The following is a 17757-nucleotide window of genomic DNA, read 5'->3' on the forward strand; positions in this document are numbered from 1 at the left end:
AGTGCATCATTCACTTCGCTCATCACATTTGTTACCGGTATACGTTGACATAGTTGTCAGATTCCTATAGGTATATTCATAGTTAAATACAAGATGACTATAGAAATGTTGTTTCTAAAATTTTTTATTCAACTTCTCGACACACGATGTTGTCTGAGGTTATTAGTGGATATAACCAGTTCGGTAAATGACAAAAATGCGTGTACTCTATAATAATATTAACTCTTTGGGGCACGGTGCGATTAAAAGTGACATCTTTAGTCCCACCATGTTTAGTCCCTACTGCAAGAAATCTTGCAGTAGCTGCATGTGCATAGGTTTATAGTTCGCTTTATTTACGTAAAGCAGTTGGTAATGTTTTCAAATAATGTTACAAATGTATTCATTGTGTTGGCAACATTCAACATGCAATTACCGGCTGAGCAATTGTTATAAGCGGAAGGTTTATTGCACTCACATTTTTTTCATAGTTTCATGTTACAAATCGCAGAGGTAAGTTAATTTCTATAAAAATTAGTTCTTCATAAGCGAGTAACGATTTTTATAATATAAATCAATGGTTAAATTTGTTTGCAAATGATGAAAGTATAGTGGGATTTCATTTGTCCCACCATACAACTTGTGGAGTAATAAAAAAAACAATTTTTCTTTATTGTTTATGTTGTATACTCTTGAAAATTTAATTAATTGTTACTATTTTGTTATATTTTTACATAATGTTATACCTTTATTAATAAAAATATACCAATTTTATTTCATTTAAAACCCGATAAAATTCCTGTGCAACATGGATTTATTTTTGATCTGAAATCCTGTGCGTCAAAGAGTTAAAGAAGTTAAGCCTTCGACGATACGTTAACTCAAGTCAACATTCTGTTTATATGTTACAAGCTAACTGTATTAAGGTTTCTTCAATTTCTTTTTTTCTCTTCTTAATTAGTAATATGATTAATTTTAATCTCATCTTTAAAATGGTTGTAATTTATATAATTGCATTTTCGAAAAATTATGAACACAATTCATATACCGCTTACAATAAACAAATTTAGAGAATTAAACATATTTATTACTCCTTTTTACGATTTTGGAAATGTTACCAGTGCACTGTGATATGTAGGCTCGATACTTAAAGATAATTCACCATAATAGTAATAATAATTGTCTGAGCGTTAGCGAATTGTCTGAGCGTTAGCGAAGACTATAAGATGAAAAATGTAGGGAAATTACCCACGCTAGGGCCAAAACTACTGGACCAATCTTAACCAAATTTTGAACTTAGCATTCTCATGGCATGGGGCATTGCAGATGAAAATTTGGTTGAGATTGGCCCACTTTAATCCATTTTTTTACCTTGCAATCTTGAAACCATTTACACGAGAGCGACTTGACAATATTCAAAGGAAACCATCCGTTGTTGAAAGGAGAAGATTTATGGCATCAAGAGATTTGTAGTTTTTAAATACATCCTACTTTGAATATAAGTTGTAAATTATCTTTTCATATTGTTTTCCGCATAAATTGCTTGAATTGATTCCATAATTTTCACATATCACAAATTTCATCCACAAAAATAAAAAAATTTTTAAACAATACAATTGACATAATTTACATGAAGCATAATCGATAAAATAAACAAACTAAATATTATCAAAGTTATAGAAGTTTTTAACAGCATAAAATGAAAAAAAAAGCTCGAGGCTAATGCTATTTATATCTTTTCAAATCATAGAATGAACGATTGATTTTTATTGGTGTAGCACAATCAATCTATATACGCACGCTCAGACTTCACTGTTATCAACAGTAGTCTAGTATTATATATTTCTATGTGAGTAATTCATAATTTCCTGTGAATTTTTTTTGAATTGTTTACAATAGAATTTTTGTGAACAATTTGTAATTCTAATGATAACTCCATAAACATTGATTTCGAAACTAGTATAATACAAGAAAAGAATATGCGATCATATAACTATCTTTTCTTTGTTTCTTATAGTGCTATATTAGCCGTGCATAAATGCGTTGCATTTTGTTGACCTACGGTCAAGGTAAATATGTATCAATAGTATATTTAAAATACAGTGTTGATGTAAATATTTATATCAACCTTATAATGAATCTTGAAGTACTTCACTGTCAATAAAGCAGATGACAACATTATTTTCACAAATTTTAATGTATATAACGATGTTCACTGTTTCTTTTACAGATATTTATAACAGATTTTCCATGAATCCTCCTTCCATTTCCATAAAAGTTTTATATCTTCGTGAGAGATTTTCGAAGATTTTAAAAAATTCTTCTCTTATTTGTTTCCGGATCTTCTTCAAGCGCCCTCAGGTCACGGAACACCATATCACGGATCGAAACGGGTCAGATCTTCCTGCTACGTTTTAAATTAATCGGTTTCAGAAAGACGTTGATGAAGTTTCACAAACAATACGTGAGGTTCTATTTTGTGGATCGGATATTTTTCCGCGCAAAGTTTTCTAGTGGTTGTAGCACTTCCATTAGTAAGACCATTCATAAAATGCATTTCTGCTATTTCTCGGCTAGCATAATACGTCATATCAATTTCGCTGAAAACTGAAATATTTCTCACTGTTCACCGATCGCATTTGTGTGAAATTAACCTTCATCTAGTAAAGTGTGACAATTTCTTGTTGTAAAAAAATATATATAATACATGGTAAGACACAATTTAACTGTAACTTAATGTCGCTTCCGTATAATATGGTTTTCTAAAAAATAAATCTTTCTGCAATCACTTTCATTATATGTACAACATATGTATTTGTATATATTTTTAACCGACTTCGAAAAAGGAGGAGGTTACGCAATTCGACCAGTATATATATATTTTTTTTTTTTTTTTTTTTCCTATGTATGTTCGCCGATTACGCCTAACTGGGTGGACCGATCGGAATGAAACCTTTTGCATATGGAAGGTGCTGACTCCCCATTGGTACCATTATCAAAAAATTTTTCATTTTTTAATTGCAAAGTGTTGTTATTGCAGAAAAACCGGCAACTTTTAAAATAAACTTTTCTCGATTCTAGTGCGCTTTCAATATCTTATCGCGGACATGATTCTGAACAATTTTGTTCATATACAAATTTCGCGGAAATGTTTAGTTTTCGAGATATTAGCGAAAAAATTTGTTATTAACTTTTGAAATCAACTTCGAATGATTTTAATGTCCTTTTAATATGTTGTCAGGGGCATGGTTCTGGACAACCTCTTCCTTATGCGTAATTGACAGAAAGCTATAGTTTTCAAGACATTAGCGAAAAAAGAAATTGGAAAACGAATATCCATGTTGTCTTTTACTTAATTATGCTCATGGCATTTACGCAGACAAAAAAAAGTCCGGAAGAACTGTCTCACAGTATCCTATACAATTCTCCCCATTTCACTAAAAAGCGTGAAATAAAATAATTTTCAGAAAAAAAATACACCGACTTCGAAGTGCACTAAAAAGTATAAAATAATTTCTATTTCCTAATTAAGTAATTTCTATTTCATTCAATCATACAATTACGTAACAGATATGAATGAAACCTATTTACTAGTTCGGTAGTATATTAAATACATTTCAACCTTTTCGGAGGCGGCGCAAAATTAAAAATACCTCAGTAAACGTTCCTGCCAATAACCAGTTGATTGTGGTATGACGTATTGGAAATTAATAAATCCTGAGAAAGAATACGAACCATTATAGATATATCTGGTTATATACGTAAATGTAACGACTGCATCTTCATTTCGCAACGTTTCTGATATAAATGAAATTGAATCGACTTCGTTCGCATGTGGAAGCCAGGGATCTAAGAACCTATAAACGGAGCCCACGACGCGGGAATTACCAAATTTGCAGCAGATGGGCTCTATCTTTATAGCATATGCAGCGATCGAGTCTTTCCGTCGCATACTCTATGAATCTATCCCTTGGCGGACTACCGCCGCATACATATATGCGTTCTGCGTAAATCATCAAATTGGCCGAAGAACTCATATATGCGTTTGGCGAAAACAATTGATTGAGCCGAGAAACGCATATATGTGTCCCACGTAACTGCGTGGCTATGGCCGAGAAACTTAACTATGCGTTCCGCGAAAACAACTGATAGAGCCGAGAAACGCGTACATGTGTGCATGCACTTAAATCTGTGCATGAACATATAATATGTCCAAAATTTGACTTGGAATGCTATGAACGAAAACCGCGTTTAAGCAGAAACATGCGCTGGCAATTTTTAATGACTATCCTGGCAGGAACTCGGCCCCGCGGTACGGTTCACTTCGAACCGTCCCGTCCGCAAAGGGCTAGATAGACCATAGTTACATTTTATACGCACTAACACCTACTTCGCGGCGTGCTGCCGAGTTATATGTATAGAAAAAGAAATAGCTATACAAGCATTGCCTATGTTCGGCTGTCCAAATGTTGACATGTTCAAGAAAAGCTTTTAATTTTGCGTCGCCCCGAAAAGGTTGAAATGTATTTAATATACTACCTAACTAGTAAATAGGTTTCATTCATATCTGTTACGTAATTGTATGATTGAATGAAATAGAAATTACTTAATTAGGAAATAGAAATTATTTTATACTTTTTAGTGCACTTCGAAGTCGGTGTATTTTTTTTCTGAAAATTATTTTATTGTAAGTTAATATTAAAACGGTTTGAAATTAAAGAAAATTTCTATACTCTACTTATTTTTTCCTCTTATTTCTTACGTGTTAAGATGTTTAGATTTAACATTGTTACATTTAACTTCTCGTTTCTGAAGAATTTACCTTGAACGTTAAGCAGATTAACGCTGTAGAAACTTGTTGACCCATGTTCATTACGATATTTTTCTTCATATTTGATAAATACTACCAGCCCTTAAAATACTAAACATTTCTTACTGCCATTATATGCGAATTTTATAACTTCTAAATTCTTAAACATTAAAACCTTTCAAATTTCCAAATTTTCTACCCCGCAAATTTCAAATTTTATAATTTCTAAATCCCGAATTCCCCGAAATTTTCAAATTTTCAAATTTATAAATCAACAAAATCCCCAATCTTTCAAATGCATAAAATCCTAAACTTTTAGATTGTTAAATTCCCAGACTCTTCTAAAATTCTTACATTTTCAAATTTTTAAATAGTGAAGCTCTCAAGTTTTCAAGTGCTCAAATTCTCAAATTCTTTCATTTCTTTAGCGTTTTTAAATTTAAAAGTTTATATATTTAAGAATTTTCATATATCCAAAATTTCAAAATGCATATAGCTTATTAATTTCGATAACCTTGAAGTATGTTCTAATAATTTCTCGACCTTGGCTTTTAAGATACGCATAAAAAATTTGAATTGAATATACAATATACAATAATACACACAACAAAATATATTTTATTATTATGTATCCGTTATAATATCGTTTTTTTTTTTTAATGTTCCTTATTCATATAAACCAGTATACTATATTTCAACAAATCACCATTCACATTTGAGCATTTAGATGCATCATATTAAGAATATATGTAAAATAAACCAGTGCTATATGTATAGTAGTAGAATATGCCAAACATTGGTACTTCAAACTTAATTGAAGAATTTTGTGAACATCTCTAAAGCGGAGCAGTAATATGTACAGGGTAAAATGGCTCAGAGTATTGTTGTTGACATTAGATTTCAAGATCACTGACATTAGTGAGATCACTTTCTTGTACATATATTTACCAACATAAAACAATTTCGTAGTTAAAAGTATGTATTTAACATTAAAATTACGGAATGACGCATCGTAGATTTATTCTTTTAAATTACACAAATTTTTGAGATGCTTTTGTCAAAATCTATGTTAACTTTCGTTGAGATGAAGAATAATAGTATAAATTAATTTATGTTTCATCCCTCATATATTTATCGCTGTACTTTATTTTTAATCTAAAAATAGCATCGAACGCCCGTGAATCTAGTGCTAAATCTCAGTTTATAGTCACAAAATTCCCCCTTTTCAATCTTTCCTACCACCTTCTGAAATTTTCATTGCACCCTTAGCAATGTTGCCTCGGGTATATATCAACCTATCAGCGCGTTCCATTATCGGTTAAAATTGTGCGCGTCGCGATCAAATGACAATTAACGCAGCGATCCGTGACGTATCGGACATTAGCTTCTAAAAGTTGCATGACTCGTAACGATCAGCATTTCCGGTCGGGTTGGGAAACATCATCGGTAACACGGGACATCAGATGACGAGTTCTCACAGAAGGGTCAAGCCCCGCGAGTGCGTGTCAGTTGGTGATGCTCAGCGGGTAGAAGGCGAACGGGTTGGTATGACGCGTCTGGACGCAGCAAAGCAGAATGGATGGAGAAAACGAAAGGAACGAGAAGCCAGAGGGGTGGTAAGCGTCGGTGGCGCCTCCAAATCTGCGACTGGTGGGGGATCGTATGGCAGCAGGGGCGGCAGACGCGACGCCGCGGACCCGGCTCTCCTCAGTCGACGTCAAACCGTCGCGACGTGTACGTGTTCTCTTTCGTCGGTTTTACGAAGTTCATAAGACTCGCGTGTCTCGTACAGCGTGACTCGTCACTCGTGTTCGCCCACCTGTTCGCTCCAGCAGCTCGGATCGGGAAGCAGACCGAAGAAGCTTTACTAGGCGACTGGTGCACGTGTATCTGGCAAGGGATACGTGCGATATCTGCGTCGCGAGCTCACTCGGGATAGAGTCGCTCGTGATCCTCGTGGCGCGTGTGTGGTGAGGTGCCTTCACGGAATCTTCTTCGCTTAAACTGGAGCAGTGCGCGATCGGTACGTGTTGGTTTACGAGCAGAGTCGGTGTGACGGAAAATCGACAGTGCCAGTCGCCAGTGAAAACGTCAGTGAGGAATTCTCTCTTTGATACTCAGTGTGAAACACCTTTTGGATTATGACTATCGGGTAGGTATTAGATATACATATGTACATGTGTGAATATTGGTGTAACCGTAGAGACGATTGCTAGGGGTTGCAATCGGTTCGTGTTCGATCTGTCAGTGTCGTTTATTACTGATGGTGCCGAGCAAATTCGTCGGTTAGATGGTTAGATTCTCACGTTCTACATCGTACTGCACGTTATATTAACGAGAATTTTACATCCTGTTCGTTGATAAGCCAAGTTACACGTACACATGACTCGTTATTCGAATTTGACCAAAGTAACATTGAAATAATAACCGCGAGTTTCGACGATGTCTAAATAAACAGACATTTGTTTTCTTTCTACTAAATCGAACGATGGAATGCGAGGTGTCGTGACAGTTATTATGCTAGATTGTAAACTTATTTGAATTTATTGTTTCGTACAGTGAACTGTAGCCAGTTTGTCGTTGAAAATCGAATTCATCGACGTTTCCGTCTTTTTGTCGAAAAGTTCAGCAATTTATAATCTTGAAGTTTCGCCTATTGTTTCACGAACTGAATGATCTCATTGAGATTTAAATAGATCATCGAGAAACATTCCGTTGTCGTCGATGTTTCGTAACAGCGTGCAACCGATGCTCCCTATCTCGTTGTCTCTTTGTTCCGTTTAAAATTTTGTTACGTTTCGATTTCAATTTGGAGCGGTTCAAAAGTCACCGCGAAGAAAATTCTGCTAAAGCTTCATCACCTGGTGTCCTTGAATAAATAACTTCTATTTGTGGAAATTAATGCCAAACGATCTGGAGCAGTTGAACAAATAAGCGAGAACAGACTTTGTTCTTATCGTATTCCTCGAACATGTGTCCAGTTTTACAAATCTTCCTCTTTTTAATCCTTTCGCTCATATTCTTAATGTTTCTGTCAGCAATCCGTATAATGATCCGCTGAGTAACTGTTTACATTGACATCGCTGCGTGGCCTTCTCACCTTGACTGACTGATGCGCGCTTTCGCAATTGAAATCAACCAACGTGGCTGGTATCGCGTGGCTTTGTTGCTCCAGCTTTCGATATCGATTCGTTCATTGTTAAAGGCATCGATCCACGGCATCTGCAAACGATTTGGACGCCCTTGAAGCTCGATCGAACTACGCGCATAAGCGTGCACAGTACGATGTACGGTGTTACCGTTGCGTACAGTAGAAATGGGTATCGATATTATTAGATCGTTCCATTCTTGACTATGATGCTGGTCGTTACGAAAATTTGTCAATGGTTTGCGTCACGTCAATCGCACGCCATTTTGCAGTTTGTTTCGTTTGACATCGCGTGCCTTGTCTCCTCGTATTGCACAGTATTGAACAACGATTGACTGTTCAGAATTCAAATGTATACAGTACTGTTTGTAATCATTCGAGGAGCAATCAATTCTAACTGTAAGCTAGATTACGGCGAAGAAAATGTAAATAATTTGTTATCGTTACTCCGATTAATTTATTACCATTTCTTGGCCATTTGTTAGCTTTATCAAACATTTATTGAGAATTGTATCCTTTCAGCTTTATTTCATCTATTTTAGAGACAATTTTTTCTTCAAGTAAAATGTATCTTTCTCTCATTATGTATTATCCGCAATATTATTATTTTAATATGTGACTTATTTTTGAATGAGAGATTTCGTTATCATATATTTTTATGTAATAATAAAATTTACTAAAAAATTTGATTAATCGGAATTAGAAGAAAAACATTTTTATATAAAAATGGATACATTCTGAGATGCGCTAAGATTTTCTATTGCTTGTCGTGTGTACGAAAGCCGCAATGAAGTATGCTCCGATAAAATATCATCAATACTTATTTATCAGCTTCTCTCAAAACTCAATGATATCAGTTCCTCCTGTAAAGATTTCATTTCTAATTTTCGTAGTTGGTGATATCGGCATAGGTTGGGGGCAAAAATCTCTTAAACTGTGATAGCAAAATGAAATCAGACAAAATTAAAATGAAATGATATATCTTCGAGCTAAGTTTCAAAGATTTAACACCACTAGCATCGAAATATAAGGCAAAACAGACAACGCATATGTATTTAGAGAACAAATTTTTTTTGCACCGAACTTCATCATATTTGAATTCAAAGAATTTGGATACTACCTTTTCACTAAATTTTTTTATGTAATGATAAAAAAAGTAAAAATTGATGACTGACGTTGTCTATGAGGAACATATTAGGAAACTACATAGATATAATGTGATAGACGATATTAAATTACTTAGCGCTATTAAAAAAAATTGATAGTTTATTCCGTTTGGTATAGTAGAATCAAAAATTTGTATTTGTTTCTAAAAAACGTCTTTACGGAAATAAATTTGCAAAGTATTTACAGTTACTTTTAATTTAGTAGTCACTTCATGTTTAAAATTCAGTAATGTTCACGCTATCTTTTGTTTTTTATTATTACATATAAATGTACTCTGAAATTCTATTATAATTTATAACTACGTATTGTCAAAACTTAGGTGTGTCATATAAGAAATTTATGTGATAAAGATGATTTCTTCTCCTACCTAACAGTGAACAATCTTTAATTGTTTTGTCTTTGTTTTGTCGTGGAACATAGGTTAGACATTATCAAAAGGAATAGAACAGTTTTGTTTATTATTTTCTATGAATTTTAATCCTCATCAGAGTTACAAATTATTTTTATAATTACTCTATCAGAAAGATGAAAAGGTTTAAGAAAATATTAAAGTTATATTAGTTATATATTAGTTATAGAAAATATAACTAATACTGAAGACTGTTACGTTGTTTTTTTAAAGATTGAGTTCCTTTTATATTTAAAGGTAATTAAAAATTAATTGGACTAATTAATATCCAATGGGATATTGAATTATCGTTAGAAGATTATCGTTAACTAATTGAATTTTGAAAGAGGGATTAACATTAGGAATCAGTATTATTGATTATTATATGATTATCAAGTGATATTGAATGGGAACATGAGCTGATGAATAAAAGTCGGGAAAAGTCAAAATATAATTATCTATCTGCGAGTGTTATTATTTTGAAATAATGGAAAGTAACATCGAGCAAAGTTTGTTCCTACATATTTGTACTTTTTATTAGTAAATTCACATATCGGTGCCTATATTTTTTGTAAAAATAGATTTGTAGAACTAAGATTATTATGTTGAATCAGTTTACAATCATGAGACTCTAGCAGTCTAAGAATATGTACCCTAATTAATAATTGTATAAACACTTTTACAATTGCAAAAGTACTCAAATAAAACAAAAAGCAGATTGTGATCGAGAATGTTATCCCCATAATGTAATCTTCATTAAAGTTGATTCTGAAGTTGTCGACTCAATTACGAATAAACAAATAGGCAGATCAAAACTTTAAAAATCGTTTTTTTATGTTTCAAGTATTGTAGTCTAAAATGCTCAGAAAGGAACATTTCATTCGAAATAATAAATACTCTAATTTTATTGACATGTATTAGTGGAACTCAAATTCACATTCAAATGAAGGATATCAAAAAGTTTATATAATATATAATATACAATTAGTATTCGAAAAAGTTTATACGCAATACAAAATTTTTGGATGATTAAAATTGAAGTTGTGTGAATGGTATAATATATATCTGTATACATTAATATGTTGTAATGAATTTATATTCTAATTATTTTTATGTTTTTTTTATGTATTTTTATATACTCGTATTTTAATGAATTATTTACTTTAATGTATATATATATTAAATATGTAAATTTCATTTAGACGATCTGAACAACGAATTTGATATACTATATCCAATTCGAGCTAATGATATTTTATTTTTTATAAAGGCAAATGTAAATTTCATGATTTTTAAATTTACTTTTGAAACTTTTTAAATTGCACGAGAATTTGAGGTAGTTCTTCCGTGAATTAGAATTTATTTGTAAGAAAAAACCGAATTCTTCATTATATACTTCAAATTAATAGCAGTTGAACAAACAATAAACAAAAAAATTAGGTTCGCGCGCTGTCTATTGAAAATATGAGACCTATGAATTCAGAGAATAGTTTACAATATTCAGTCAGAGAATTAAAGCAGGTACTACAGACACAGTAGGTTATACATACAGTGGAGGACAAAAATATTCGTACACTTGAAATATAGAAACAAAAAAGAACAATATTTTCTATATTATTAGGTATATTTAATTATACATAGCTGCATATTAAACATTACACTTACAGCGACAAGTGACCCAAAACCGAAGACAATAACATCATGTAGTGACTTAAAATGACTTGAAATTCACGAGACCGTAAGAAATCGCCGGGACAAAAAGTATTCGTGCATTATCATTTATGTTCATAAATACAACAGTTGCAATAGCATCAGGCCATTCTGATCAATGTAACCATTACATTAGATGATGTTATGTTAGTGTAGTCAGTAATGATTGTTGCAAGTATACTTCAACACTAATTATTGCAATATTAGGAGAAAACGCAATGAAACAACATTAGAAGAAGAAAAAATTGCTATACGATTACATAAAGAAGGTAACTCATGTAGAAATACATCAGTAATACTAAAAAGAAGTCGATCGATTGTACAAAGTATTATAAATAAGTATAAAAAAGAAGGAATAAAAAAAGATCAGTAGTCCCCGAAAATTAACTACGAGAGAAAAGCGTAAAATCGTCCGAACTATTAAACAAAAACCAGATACCAGTGCATCTGAAATTGCATCACACCTTAAAGAATGTATGCTGAAGGAAATTCACCCTAAAACAGTACGAAAAGTGATCGATATCAGGCCGAATATAAGCAAAGTAAACAAAAAAAAAGATTAGAATTTGCAGAACAATACAGAAATGCTAGCGACAACTTCTGGAAAAACGTAGTATTTTCTGAAGAGTTAAAATTTAATATTTTTGAGTCAGACAATAGTAAAAAAGTATGGCGAAAAGCTAACACTAAATTAGATACCAGAAATATATAACCGACAACGAAACACAGAGGTGAAAATGTTATGTATTGCTGCTTCTGGAGGTGGCAATTTAGTAATAATAGATAAAATAAGGGATAAACATTTATATTTAAATATTTTAAAAGAAATTTTATAAAACAATGCAGATGAATTAGAATTAATTAGACTTATGAATTAGATGAATTTTATTTTCAGTAAGACTGTGACGCAAAACATACAGCCTATATGTACAGTACGTCAGTGATTGTTAATAACAATATTCTTCACAGGTTAGCAACTCCTCCATAATTGCTGGACTTAAATCCTATCGAACATGTATGGGCGAAACTAGAAAAAAATGTGCGGAAACATGATATAATACTTGAAAGAAATATTAAAAAGAGAATTGTGTAATGTAGAACCTGATTTCGTTAAAAATTTGGTGTTGTCAACGCCCGATATATTACGTGAAGTGATTTGCCGGAAGGGTTATCGTACAAAATATCAATTTATAAAATTCCTGCTAAAATAATTGTAGCAATGATTAAGTGTGCGAATACTTTTGTCCCGGCGATTTCTTACAATCTCGTGAATTTCAAGTCATTTTAAGTTACTACATGATGTTATTGTCTTCGGTTTTGGGTCATTTGTTGCTGTAAGTGCAATGTTTGATATACAGCTATATGTGATTAAATATATTTAATAATATGGAAAATATTGTTCTTTTTATTTTTATATTTCAAGTGTATGAATACTTTTGTCCTTCACTGTATGTAAATTTTAACAACAAAGTAAACACAAAAATACATAGCTATTTGTAAGTAATATAGTTACTACAATCGCTGTAATCTAATTTTCCTTGGCAACGAAAAAGATTCGTTACGAAAACGTTCGTCTACGTTAAGAAAAATATTGAGCACTTTCTTAACAGAAACGAATAAATATATTTGACGACCGAGATAAATGGAATATTCTAAGGAAAATGATAGACGATCTCGGTTTATATGCTCCTAAGTTAAGTACTGCATTATTTCAAGATTCGAGAAAGAAAGTTCATCCAAATGCAATACGGCGAGTGTTAAAAGAATAGATATAATGGTAGAGTAGCATGTAAGGAGCTACATATAAACGAATTGTACCATAGGAAAAGGTTTACACTTGCTAAATAATTCATTCGTGCAAAACGATCGTGGTGAAATTATGTTTTTGCTTATGAAAGTTTGCTTAATTTATTTGGATCAAATGGATGAAAAATAATGTGGCACAACCGAAATTAAGAGCTTAATTTTAGAAATTTAAATCCAATAATTAAACATCGTAGTGGAAGTGTTATAATTTGGGCTTGCATTTTATCGAAAGGAATTTAGAAATCGGTTTTTGTAGATGAAATTATGGATTGAAATAATTGTTTGTACTTTTTGTTTGTACATGTACTTTTTATATAAAAGCACTGTAGAACATTAAATATCCGAATACCTTTGTGACGTAAAAGTAATATATTATCTAATATATTATTTGTTGTGCAACAAATTAATTAGTTTAAATAAATAAAATTGGCAGTATCGTTACGAACACGTTTATCATTATAAAAAAATAGTTTATAAAATATTATTTAATAGAATACTATTTTGTCCGAATATTAATAGGGATCACTGTACATACAATTTTTTATTCAATTACAATAAAATAATTAGTATTTGTTTGTGCTGAGTTGACACATAACGATAATAAATATTTAAATTTCATTTTTAATTTTGTAGTTCTCAGATTGCTTTTGTTGATATATAAGCACGTAATTTTATTTTTATCATATTACGTAATATATCCAGCCGAATTTAACAAGTACAAAGCATGACATTTTTGTTCGCATATTACTAAGCCTATAGAAAATTGTGTATGTGGGGTTGAGTTATAAATAACTTCCCTTCCTTATTTGTTTACGTTTGCTACTATCCACCATATTTAAAAATTCATAATAAATTATTATATTGTATTCTACATAGTTATTAACAATATTGTTTAATTTTTTGGTAATTTGACAATCTCTTGTGTGGTAAAATAAACTAATTTTGATTTAAAAGTGTTTTAGAGAATTGGCATACTTACTCCTAGTTTATGAATTTAATTTCGTTTAACATATTTTATAGCATTGAAAAAATTATAATAGGAGTGATATGCGTATTGTAGTTATATACTAATGTATGATAAAACTTACAGTTATGATAAAACTGACTAAATTCAAAAATTGTTGTTTTCGTTTTGCTACTTGCGGTCATAAAATACACTTGCTGTTGATAAACACAAGTTGCTTTCTATTATTTTTTTGTTACTCGTGTTTCACCTGTTGAATATGTAATTAGTTATAAAATTATTGACACAAATATGTAATTAAAAAAGGAAGTGACAATTGACCGATTTGCAAAAGTACTTATAATACTTTTTCTTTTACAATATATACTTCGTACTCTACGCTAACTGTACAACACGAAAGAATAACATAATTTAAAGTAAACAAATAAAAATAAATCAGATAATGATCCAAAAATATGAAGCATATGTTATACGAAAATTGTACAATTGTTTAGGAGTTATTGAAACACTTTTACAATTTCGTAATCTGAATCACATGAGATGATTTGGAATAAATTTCACGTACAAATCCGAAAACATTACATAATTAACAAAAACATTTTCGAAGTTACATAGAAATCAGAACGTAATTCGATGAATTGTATAAAAGAATTAGTTGAATCAGTGCCAAGAAGACTCGCAGAGGCAATTAAGCAAAATGGGTGTCCCGCGAAGTACTGAAAAGTAAATTTACATTTTCGAATTTTATTATAATTAATTTTTTGACAGTAAGTTCAGGATAATACATATTCTGTTATAATTTATTATTTTTATTAGTTTGTAGTAAGTATTCTTGGATATTCTAACCATTCTTTTGTATTATTTAGTTTTAAATGTAACATGTGAAAAAGTGAGGAATTCATTAATTATAGATTCTTGTGCAATATTATCATACATACGAGGTCTGTCCCAAAAGTATCCGACCTTCCTTCATATTTCCCTGCTGGTGTTATTCTACGTCATCGGGCTGGTGGCATCCTTCGAAGTAGTCTTCATTTGATTGTATAATACGCTGCCAACGACATTTTCACTGATAGAAACAGTCCTGGAAGTCGTTTTTCGAAATAGCCTTTAGAGCGTTCGTCGTATTAGTTTCGACCGTTTCTTTATCGTCAAGTCGGTGTCCTTTGAGCGGCATTTTCAATCTTGAAAACAACCAAAAATCGCAGGGAGCTACATCAGGACTGTACGGATACTGACGGAGCTGTATCACATTGTGCTTCGTCAAATATTACTGCACAAGATTCGATGCATGCGCTGGCGCGTCATCGCGATGAAGAAGCCAATCACCGCTTGACCAAAACTGAGGCCAAAACTAGTTTTTGCTATTCCAAGATCACATTCTAGTTCTCGCACAATCAATCGTTCGACATTATTAGGTGTTGTTGTCGTGAAAGGCCGCTCAGAGCGTAGGTTAATATCAACAGATGTGCGACCATCTTTGAACCGCTTATACCACTCTTTGATTTGTGTGTTGCTCATATACTCATCCCCAAATGCCTTCTTCATCGTATCGATGGTTTCCGAACAACTCTTTTTGAGTTTTAAGGAAATTTTGATGCAAATTCGTTGCTCCGATTCTTCCCTCATTTTTCACAACAGCAGAATGCGACGAACGTAAAAAACGCTTAGTAAATAAATGCATGTTGCACGTGAACTAAGGTGTCCCGATGAAAACTGCGATATCGTGGGAGTTCGTAAAGCTTTGCAGTTGATACTCATACCCGGCAAATGACGCTAAAATTGTCAGGTGCGAAGAAATTAAAGAAGGTCGGATACTTTTGGGACAGACCTCGTACATTTTACCATGAGAGAAAGATTTTGGATTTGTCGGGGCATTAAATAATTTGAAAACTGGAGAAAATAATTGATAAGCAAATATTTGAAATGAGTGAATTGATAACCTCGAAGCAATTAATTGAAACAAGTTCTTGCCAAAAGAATGTAACTGGCTTATTATTTAATTATTTTTTATAAACATAGAATTTTCTGGTTATTTATCACCAATTTTATGAAAATACGAACAAAATAATTCATACTATCCACATAATCCAAAACAACGCTAAAAAATTGTATGAATTCGACAAAAAAAGATAAATATAACTATAATGTCTTATATTGATTTTGGCATTTATAATAAAAGCATCTTCTAATGCTAACTTGTATATAAAATGTATTATTGTGTATTCCTTTAAATTTTTTTACGAAACATTTGCCTTGAAAAATTTAATTTATACCAAAGTAAAATTTAATCAGACGCGAGTGGGATTATATTATTTTTTACCTACTCAGTTATTCTTAAATTATAAAATGAAATTTGTTAAAAATTTTTGTATATGCTTTTAACTTTATGTCAAGCATGAAATGTAACTTAATTTTTATAGAGGTTTTACGTGAAATTTTGTTTACACATTTGAATTTCAAACGCGATTTCCTCGATATCAGAAAAATGTCACTTGCACCCTTTGGTTCTAGGTGCCTCAATTTAAAACACGTTTAAATTGCATGCTATAAAATATGTATGCTACTTCCTACAATACAGCATTTCACCTTCGTGCAAAAAATGTGAATCTATTGTTGTTTTTAACTACGTGGATTTATAGTTACATTGGTTTCAACAATTCTTTGTTTGAAATGTTTAATATTACCAATTGACTATAGATATGTAAGTGACAAGAAACAATTTAATGAAAGTAAATTACTTATGCTGTAAAGGAAAATATATTTTGTGTTTGTTAAATTTTACTCACTGTTATAACAAAGCATAAATGATAGCCTTTAGACGTTGCAACAAAAATTCAGTTAATTTTGTCCGTAATTACTGATCATACATGTATGTACTTTTTTTAAAGAAAAATGATAAGGAACCTAATGAACAGTATATGCTACACTAATAAAACTTTCTTTTAATATAAGTGTTCCTGACAATAATCATGCAAAACTAAATATTCCTCCATTTTCTTGTAAGTTTATTCTTAAATTACTCTATATTTGTTACATTGTAATTTAGAAACTCATAATTATTTCAATATACGATTGGATTAAGATCGATTTTATATCATTATTGTATATTGTTATTATGTACTAAAAAAGTATTTATATTAGATTATTGCATATAAAATCGGCGATTTCCAAAATAGCAAATCGGATAAATTTGAAGACATTCAAGTACTGTAAAATAGTACATGTAACATATTAGCTTAAGGCTTAAAGGATAATAATACAGACTAAATAAATTCTTCGCTAATGTTCTTAATATTAAACGGCTAGTTGCTAATTACAGAAAACAATGGTCGATTTCTAAGCATAATCTCTAATACAAATTAATGACATAAAAATACCAAAAAAGCATTTATGCCAAAACTCGCTAGTTATTAAAAAATCATTTTATTTCGTGTTAAGTTGAGAAATTAAATGGATGATTTTGAAACATCGAAAGTCTGATAAGATTAAGTGACATGAAAGAATCAGAATGTATCACACACATATGTAGTACGAGTATGATGATACGTATATGAATTTGATGCTCAAGGTTCAACACAAATGTTTACATACAAGTTTTAGTAATATTTTAAATACAAAATGGTGACAGCAAGCAATGATCCCGGAATCTTAATATGCGACATATGTAATTTGATAATATAAATCATAATACAGTAACTAATTGTAAGTCAGACAAGATAATGTAATTCAGATATGTGAGTTCCTACTTGCTTTAAAGATATATTATGAATTAATTTATTAAG

The 17757-nt window shown here is 31.5% G+C and overlaps 1 protein-coding gene across 13 annotated transcripts in view; it reads left to right on the forward strand.

The window, feature by feature from the left end:
* The first annotated feature begins 6358 nt into the window (after positions 1-6358).
* Positions 6359-17757, forward strand: part of LOC100883744 (CUGBP Elav-like family member 1-A) — a 1238863-nt gene continuing 1227464 nt past the window's right edge. For 3 of the 13 annotated variants that reach the window (XM_076532022.1, XM_076532021.1, XM_076532023.1), the window contains exon 1: positions 6361-6941. In XM_076532022.1, the coding sequence (XP_076388137.1) occupies positions 6931-6941 (11 nt within the window). In that variant the 5' untranslated portion in view covers positions 6361-6930. Of the gene's footprint in view, positions 6942-17757 lie in introns of all 13 variants that reach the window. The other 10 variants (XM_076532020.1, XM_076532025.1, XM_076532031.1 and 7 more) reach the window with 8 other exon arrangements.

Source organism: Megachile rotundata, chromosome 5, assembly GCF_050947335.1.
Source record: "Megachile rotundata isolate GNS110a chromosome 5, iyMegRotu1, whole genome shotgun sequence".
NCBI classification, from domain to species: domain Eukaryota; kingdom Metazoa; phylum Arthropoda; class Insecta; order Hymenoptera; family Megachilidae; genus Megachile; species Megachile rotundata.